The sequence below is a fragment of the Scomber japonicus genome, chromosome 10 (genome assembly GCF_027409825.1).
Source record: "Scomber japonicus isolate fScoJap1 chromosome 10, fScoJap1.pri, whole genome shotgun sequence".
Classification (NCBI taxonomy): domain Eukaryota; kingdom Metazoa; phylum Chordata; class Actinopteri; order Scombriformes; family Scombridae; genus Scomber; species Scomber japonicus.
In genome coordinates, this window is record NC_070587.1 from 6714855 (window position 1) to 6724479 (window position 9625).

At 40.3% G+C, this 9625-nt stretch overlaps 1 protein-coding gene across 1 annotated transcript; it reads left to right on the top strand.

Annotated features, from left to right (window-relative positions):
- The first annotated feature begins 1481 nt into the window (after positions 1-1481).
- si:ch211-79k12.1 (uncharacterized protein LOC568891 homolog) lies at positions 1482-9625 on the top strand. Its single transcript, XM_053327959.1, has 7 exons — positions 1482-1611; positions 2324-2445; positions 2877-3075; positions 4208-4353; positions 6383-6527; positions 7728-7872; positions 8844-9625. The coding sequence occupies exons 1-7, from the start codon at positions 1560-1562 to the stop codon at positions 8929-8931; spliced, it is 897 nt and encodes a 298-aa protein (XP_053183934.1). The 5' UTR covers positions 1482-1559; the 3' UTR covers positions 8932-9625.

Sequence of the window (9625 nt, forward strand, 5' to 3'; positions counted from 1 at the left end):
GTCTACTTCCGGTGGTGACTCTGCTCTGCCACCTGCTGGATGGTGTGGAGAACTACACCGAGATTCAACAAATAGATGAGCGTTTAACTTGTCTCTCCGTGCAGGGTGTCAGAACGCAAATACGCCACAAAAACCTGCAAAACTATCATAGAACTAGATCAGAATCTTTTCTTTTTTTTAAAGAAATGAACAATGACCTTATTAAAATATAATAAGGAATGAAATAACTTGAGGATTCAGCTTTAGTGAGACATTTTTAACCAGTTCGCTTTTAAGGAACTACTCATTTCAGGAAGTGCAATACCTCCAAACTACCTTTAAATACCTGATTTATGTGGCTTAGTCCTACAAATAAAGTCACAAAAGCTATGGCAATGTCCTTTGGAGTGCGGCTCAAATGTCTTGTTAGTTTGAAGCCAACTGTTTTATTGTTATTGTTTCCCTCTCCCCAAAAAAACATGTTTTTGAGATACTACCTGAGCACTTCACAAAATATTTGACAGGTTTGCTTTGTTTTTGTTATTTTAGGACATGGAATGAAATAACTTGAGGATTCAGCTTCAGTGATACATTTTTAACCAGTTCGCTTTTAAGGAACTACTCATTTCAGGAAGTGCAATACCTCCGAACTACCTTTAAATACCTGATTTATGTGGCTTAGTCCTACAAATAAAGTCACAAAAGGTATGGCAATATCCTTTTGAGTGCGGCTCAAAGGTCCTGTTAATTTGAAGCCAACTGTTTTATTGTTATTGTTTCCCTCTCCCCAAAAAAACATGTTACCACTACCACTACTACCTGAGCACTTCACAAAATATTTGACAGGTTTGCTTTGTTTTTGTTATTTTAGGACATATATGACTGATTTCAACAGTATTGGTCAGAGATGGATGCACCAATGCATCTATCTGAGACTGAAAGTGATAAAATATTTACTGTGCCAGTCTGAGGATGACTCTGCATTTTATATCAGCTTACACAGCAAACGACCTGAAACCTTTAGACAATCTCTTTCAATTTCATTCCCTGTCCATCTATGGTTAACAGCTGATCAATCAAAGCTTGAAGCAAATGAAGCTAAAATGTTTGCTTGTTCGGCATTACATTTGATGCCGGGTAAAAGAGACAAGTCAGGACAGCTTTGAAATTCTTGTGAACTTCCTCAGTAAACCTGACCTCAAAAACAACAACCTCAGTATGAAAACATGATAGGTCTGACTTCCCCTGGAGACAAATGACAAAGTGGCAGCAAATTTGATTATTGGAGCTGCAGCAATTTCTGTATTTACTGTTCACATACACAATATTTCAAGCACAAATGCTCATTAGCAGAAAAATAGTCTGTAGAAATATAATAAGGATTCTTGAGCATTATATCTCAAGCTATAGAATGCTTTTGGACATTTTGTGAATATTTTTGAACCACTTCCTGAAAACACGCATGAAAGACACACCCACCAAGTCTCTAGATAAATACTGAGCAAACTTTCATTTCAGATTAGAAGCTACGCAGGAGGGCAGACCATTTTTTTGTTACATTGAAAAGGTTTTTTACAGCCATGAAAGTACTCCTATTTGTCGCAGCGGTCGCCCTGATTCACGGCAGTTATGGTAAATATGTTTTTTATGGACTGTTATACAATCTTCTCAAAGAATATAATTTTATTGTTGCTCTGCTATGAACAATTGATGTGATCTACAAGTCTGGCTGTGGTATTTTCTCAGAATATGTTTTTACTGTTGGTGGTCCTGAGGTTTGTGTGGTTTGTGTATATTTGTGTCTGCCTGCCTGCCTTCCTCGTTATCGACTGTGTTGTTATTGTTGACTTGGTGTTTGTCCTCTGGAGGAAACAGTTTGCTTTCTCTTCTGTCACACTGATGGGTTTCCTCTTGCGCTTACGTGACTCAAGCTGAAACAAGAAATGTTTGGGGAATTACTAATACACTGAAATGAGGAACAACTAAATAATTAAATAATGTATGTAAACAGAGAACTCTTAACCTCATTCTCAGTCTTAACTGTGAAAAGTGTTGTGCAATTTTATTTGCCTGCAGGGAAAGACAGATGGCCTCTGTTTACAACAGCGTTAGTAAAGTCAGAGAACCTGTTGCTGGTCATGTGGCCATGGTGACATGAGACTACTGCCAGTTTTCCAGCAGGACCCTGAAATAAATGTCAGGAAAAGGGAGAGGTTGTTTTGAAAGTGTTGCCCAGAACAGCAGCTAGATCCCCAGTGCAAGTCAACAAGTCTTTTCTCCTGAGCCCCATGCCTATTCATGTTGTGATCAATAACTTGCATCTGTAATCTCTGTCCACTTGCAGCCACTTTGCTCATTAAAGGGCCAACCCAGCCTGTTCTGGAGGGAGAGAGTATCACACTGGAGTGTCTGTACTCAGACTCTGAGCACAACATCAGCCACGTCCACTTTGAGGTGTTCTCCAAGGTAAGCAGCAGGAACAAGTGGGTGTGAGAGAAAAGACATGAATTGTCCACAGAACAATGTCACGTCATAATATTTATAGATTTATAAACAAATTTGCCTGTTCCTTGATGGGCAGTCAGCTGTTCTCTGTAAATATTGTACAAACTAACTGACTGCTGTGGAGAGAAATGTATCTCTATAGTTCTCAAAATTTACATCCAAATAGACATCTCAACTCTTTTTAAGTTTCAGTGCAAGTTTTCATCATCAGCATCATTTAAAACAAGATGGTGTCATTCATTTAAGAACTGCAGTGATATATTTTTCCATAGTTCCACATACACCATTTCTTGGTGTATGTGGAACTGTGTATTTGCAAAGTTCAACAAAAGTTCAACACAAGTTTCTCCTCTTTCTGTCACCCTTCTTATCTTCTACTCTCCCTTCACTAGTACATGGAGCGCTGGCATGTAGTTTGGGAACGATCTTGGTGCTACTATTCAGTGTACATCGAGCAGGTGGGTGACAGTCTCTTCCTGACAATTCCTCGAGCAGGGAGGTACTATGAGGGGCCCTACCGCTGTGTGTCCGACTTCGACAATGTGACTGCCCCAGAGAACTCCTCCCAGCTGCTGGAATTCAAAGTGCATTGTGAGTGCCTGGGTTGATATGGGTACGAGTTGTGTAAGAACTGTCTGCCAAACTCCTGTAGAACAATGACTCTGTGACACTGTGTTTCCCTTTTGCTAAATAAAGAAACCATAGATTTTTCATAGCATCTGTGTCCTGCAGAAGTCAAAGAGATTTCTTTGGGAATCTGACAGTTGGCTAGACATGCAAACAAGATGCACAGTTTCTAAATTTCACTTTCCATAAGCAGTGAATATTGACATGCAGCACAAGGGAGGAAGCAAAATAAAAGTAAAAATAAAAACCTGTCTGGATGAACATTGGTAAACAGTCTAGGCAAGAAGACAGAACAAAGAGACTTGGAAACCTTGCAATTTTCCTCATATTTCCAACCAGCAGGAGGTGAAGACAATCTTTCAGACACTGTGGACACAGCTTTCTTCACAGCGAGGGATAGAAAAACACATAAATAGTTAATAACACAAGACATATCTATGCAATGCAGCTGCTGAGGGTACACAACAAAACAATAGTGTTCCCTATGATAGGTTGACAACAGTTATTTCAGTTTTTTTTTGGCACTTCAAGCAAACAAAGACACATTCCCCTGGTGGGGCTCAAGATTGAAACTATCAGTGTAGGATACACAGTTGTGTGAAACGGCATCCATGGCGAAGCTAGTGAGATTATCAGTGTCCTCTATCTTCTCAGTGGCCATCAAATCGACCGTAATGCTGTTTGATAGGATCCTCAGCCTCCTGGGGGGAATCAATAAGAAGCAAAGATTAGAATGGACTAAAGAAGATAGAGGGAGAGAGAAGCCAGGATCTGGAAGGACGTGGCCATCTATTGAGATGGAAGAGAAAATGAGCCATTATTCACAACACTGCCTCTCTAAAGACTTCGATAAGATGAAGCCTATTATCATTATTATTGATTGCTTGGTACAGTCAGTACCACTGGGAGGCATTCATACTTGAGCCTATATACTTAAATATACTCAAAAAGATTTGCGTCTTTACCATCTGCTACCATTGCAAACACATGGTCAGTCACGTCCCAGACTCTTGAAGAAGTATATAGTTGCACTGTACAAAACATTTCTTCCTTCATTAATGCCTGTTCATGTGTCCTCATTCCCACTGCGTTTTAGACATGGGAGAGCTGTCACTGACCAGGGAAGGCTACTCCAGCTACCTGGGTGTCCCACAGGAGCTGAAAGTACGAGCCGGCGATGATGTGGTGGTGAAGTGCTCTGCCAGCTCATCAGAGGAGCCGAGCTACTCCTGGCAAAAAGAGGTGAGAAAGTCCCCATTATGCTTTCAGAAACTTGTCATTCTGTCTCCCTGCTCTTTCTCTCCACTTTTGATGTGACCTCTTTATTTTTTTGTCCAACTTCTTCCAGTGTCTCTTTCTCTCTTGGCTTTGTTCAAGCATTCGTTTAATTCTCTCTCCTCCTCTAACACATCTGTTTTTCTCTCCCTGTCTTCCTCAAGCCACTTGTTTCCCCTCGCTTGTATCCTCTCCATCCCATTCACAGAAGAAGTGTTCTGTGTATAAGTGACCGGTTGGCTTAGGCCTACCATACGCTGGGGATTGCAGCTTGCCCACTTACAGAGAATTAATAGTTTAATGAGGTCTAGACAAGAGCCAGTCAACCTGAAAACAATTATGTGGATAGATTTCTAATGATTTTTTTAGTGTTTGGTTAACCAGCATTGAATTATTCAACTGTGCTCTTTGCTGCACTAAAAAAAAATCTTGCCTGAGGGAAATTAAGACATCTCAGTGTAAAATGCCAAGGTGACAACAGGCATGTAGAACAAGAAGAAGTTGATGAGTTGGGCAATGCACTGTGGCCTTGTGGTGAGAAAATGGTATTACACTTTGAAGATGTCTTCAAAATTGCTAGTGCTGCCACTTAACAGGTAACAAGTGTAATGAAGCTATGAAAGTATGAAGATATCTTGGGAACAGGCAGACGTAATTACCAAGTTTCCCCAAATTTCCCTTGTGTTATTCCTTTCGATAAGTCGGCTTGGGGTTAATATGCTTGTTAAAGGGTCACCGCTAATCCGGGGTTTTAAATGGGTTTACAAGTCCCAATCCAATTCAGTTCAATTCTATACTGCTAATACAGTTTGTCTGCCACATGATCATAGTGCTTTAGGTTTATGTCATTATTTGTTGAATATTCAGCCACTGTCACTTTGGTGAGGAGGAAAATCTGAATTATTATTATTGCCAGCATGACTGACAGGTTCATCACTGTGTGGAGGTTCAATCATTTTGTGCACCTACACTCAGGATCTATTCTCAGTCGCTCTATTCGTGGCCCGTTTACATAAGTCACAAGGTCTTTTGGATAAGACATTCCAGGAAATTATCAGATGAGATGGAATGATTGGTGTAAATTCATTTTTGCGAGTGTCTTTGTGTGCTCACTGTACATATTACAGGGATGGATGAATGGCAGAAAGTACCATCAGAATGGCCCACTTTGACAGACAGCCGCTGTGGGCACAGTGGCCCCCACTAATGACAGCAGGACAGAAGCAGAAACGGACCACTGCTTTGGGAGCCTGTGGATTTGCATACAAAATGCTGCTTTGGCCAGACCTGGCCTTTATGGGAAATCCTCTTAATTCAGATCCATTCAAATTGAAATGGACTTTCTTGGCAGGAGCTGGAGCTCTCAGGAGCCAAATCATTTGCATGGTGTAATGTCTTCTTTTTTTTTTTGCTCCCTCCTCCACGTTCGTTTGTTTTCCAATCCTTGTGTTTGGCCTATTATTTGTTTCCTCCCGTGTCGGGCTCTAACTCATAATAGTGCTGCTATTTTTGTGTCAGCAATTCATCCTGCTCCCTTGCCATCTCATTATGTGTTGTGTTAACACTGTGTGTTGTTGCTGCATCATTCTTTGCGGATGATGGTGTTATCTGGGTTATTGACTTGTGTGGATGTGTGTTCATTCATTGGGATTACTGCTCAGGTAAATACACCTCATATGTGACTTTGGGGACTGCTCTCTGAGGGCCACACGCCAGCAGATATTTCTGTCTTTATGTCTTTCTCCCACTGCCATTGCCAATCTCTCTGTTTCTCTTTATTTTGCCCTGTTTCATTTTTATTCATTGTCTGTCTTTACTCTTCATTCTCATACACAAATCAGCTAAAATAAAACTCTTTGCCATCTTTCTTTCTCTCTCTCTTTAGCTTTCTTTATGTCTGAAACTCTTGTTTCAGACATAAACCCTTGTTTCAGACAACTCTTGTTTCAGACAAAACTGACCTATGGTCTCTTGTATGTCTCTATCTTTCTCTCAGGGTGACGACTGGATCTTACCTTTGTCTAAACTGACGCTGAAGAAGGTGAGCAAAGAGAGTGAAGGGCAGTACACTTGCATGGCCGAGCACCCCTCTGTGGAGTCACTCAGCAAGAAACGCACCATCACCATCACTGTGCTGCCTGGTAAGAACATACTTTATATGGAATGGTTGTCTCTCTCTTCCTCTTTCTAAAAACTGGTTTGGCCAATCTTTGTTGGAACTGTTGGGAAATTTAACAAAGATGTTGTGTTTCCTCTTTAATTCAACAATCAGGTGCTTAGGTGGAATTGTGTTATTGGAATCGTTCATCAGAAATACTCATTTCTGCATTTCCATCACTGTACATAGAAATGAAAAAAGTCAAAAGGTGCACTGTGGAGTACAAAGCAAAGAGACACACATTTGAGTTACTTTATCTTCAACAAGCCATTAGATAGATTTCCATAGAGTGACAGTCTGAACGTGTATGACTGACAAACTGTCTTATTTCTCACAGAACGTGAAGACTGTATTCAAGTGGAGAACTAATTTCATTACAACATTATAGCTAATCCAATTAAGGCACTTCATCTGTCTTCATCATCTTTATCAGTGACCTGTGAGATGCCTGCACTATGTTAATGCACTGCAGTTTTTAAACACCATCCTCTCACCCAGTAAGATTCACAGGCCTTGTGATTTAAATTGTTGAAATTATGCCTCCTCTAAAAATGCAATTAAGCCAGTGCATGTTATTTATTATGGTAGAGTTATCTTATTACTGCTGCAATTGACTCATTGGTCACCGTGCTCAACAATGTCTCCACTATCCCCTCTGAAGCACATGTACTAATTAAAAAGGTAATCATTTCTAGATGCTGGAATAATGTTTTCTCATCCTTGAAGGTATAGCAAGCAAATGTTGCATGTCAATGCTGCTGCTTTGAAGTTGCACTACAGTGTCAGAACAAACCTTCAGCAAACAATCCTGGTGCTAAACTGTGTGACTAAAGCTGCCAGAGAATCCTATTAAAGCAAGGAATATGAACAAAAGCATGTGTTTGTTGCTGCCTCAAATCCTCATAACCTTAATTTTTCAATGTTTACTTTGTCTGTTATCTCAAAGTAAGGTTTCAGAGTGCACAGTCCATTAAATACCTATTTTGAAATCTTGTATATAGTTTTAAAAATGTAAGCACATTAAGAGGATAATCGGTCAGTTTGTAAAATTGGAAAGGAAGACTTCTGGAAGATCACTGCTGTGTACAACTCTCTGAATTGCAGACAGAAACTCTTTCCTTTGACAGGCTCATAGTTTAGTGTGATGCATTTTTCAATCATGTCTGACTGATCTGCCCCACAGAGGATTCCCCCTGGTATGAGACTACTAATGGTCGTCTCACGTTGATGACCTCGGCGGCTGCTGCAGCTCTCGTGGTGCTCGTCCTCTCAATGAGTGTATTCCTGTGCTCCAGGGCCAAGCAGACCAAGACCAGCAAGGGGCCCATGTAAGGAATGACTTTTTGTGTGTTTGATTTTTACTGATGATCATCTTAAATCATGTTCAGAGCATGATGGTTTATGTGCTTCTGAATTTGAGTGCATGTGTGTGTATCTGTTTAATTTCTTTACAGCATTTTATCTGCACTCACTTTTCTATTTCCCTAACTCAGTTGCAGTCTTTTCTTCTACAGTTTAGCTTTATATTACAGATATGAAAATTGCTGCAATATTTCATTCTGTCTCGTGTGATAGAACCAAGGCCACTTCAGCTACAGTGTGTGTGTGTGTGTGTGTGTTTGTGTGTGTGTGTGTGTGTTACTGTGCACCTCACTATATACTTCACACTGTGTGTGTGTTATGTGTGTCAAGTGCTCTTACAAAAGACCTTTCAGAACATGTGCACACCTTTTGTGTGTTTAAAAGGCAGTATCCATACTGAATATTAAAGTCTATCTCAGCAGGTCTGACCTACAACAACGAAAACAACAAAAACAAAAACCTACCAAAAACTGGAGTTACCGGTACTAGGGTTTTATTCTGTGGTAGATAAGAACATCAGTAGAAATCCCAATAAACATATGTGCTTATAGCATGTTAATGTGCACTGTGACACCATGAGACTCATTAACTTATTTTCCATATGTACTGAAAAGAAAAATTTAATTAAGAAAATAAATTCCATAAGATCCTGCTTCATTCAGGATTTCTGTGCATTTGTGGTAATGTAGGAGAAAAAGAGTTTTTCTTTTAAGCATGAATGAATGCAGATGTGCTGCCATGTGTATATGTGCATATGTGTAAGAGAGACAAAGCAAAACAGAGAAAAACTGACTTTTATATCAACAGCCAGGTGTGGCTGCAATGCTTGGTTCTAGCCTATAATTTCCTCACTTATACTTTACCTTTCTACTGCTTACTGGGAGGTCGATATACTGATAATTATGCTCCTCTGTCTTTCCCTCTCTCCTCTCCCCAGTGATGACCGTTCTCAGAAGAAGCCCATCTACAAATCCAGTGTGGAGTCCTTACCCTCCACCTGCGGAGACAAACAACCTCTGGTGTGACTGCACATCCAGGTGGCTGGATGAGGGGGAGGGAAATGGAAGAGTGGATGGAGTGAGAGATGAGGAAGAGGGAATAGGTGGTCAGAAAATGAGGGATGGCATAGTAGAGATACTCCAAGAATGAAGAGATGGTATAGGGTTATAGATGGTCACATTGGGGGAGAAGAGAAGGAGGAAAAGAGGGAGGCAAAGAAGAATATTGGGAAACTATAGGGAGAGCAAAATCGAAATCAGTAACAAGCAGGGTGCTAAAAAAAGCCCTGAAGGGTAAATGATTGCTTTAGAGACATAGAAGCTGCTTTGCTTGTGAGTGTAGCCAGCAGTTATGCAACTTGGACAAAAAGGTGGGCAATTTTCTCTTCATTTATTCTGCAGTGTGGAAAATGGTTAGCAACATGCTTGGAAAGACCTTGGTGATGAGTCCTGTGTACTGTAAGGGCTGTTAAGACTCCACTCGCAATTCTTTTCTCTCTGTTGCGAGAATAATTGCATGGTCTTATATTGAGAATGAACCATTAGGGTGCTAGGACAAGGTTTTATTTTCTTGTCCGAAGCAGAAGCAACGCAAAAAACATAAAACAAAGAGTTTTATTATAATCTCTTTACTGTGACAGCTCTCAGGCACATAGCACTGTATTATTTAATTTTCTGTACTTTGGATTTCTTTGACATTAAATTGCTTTGAGGAAATATT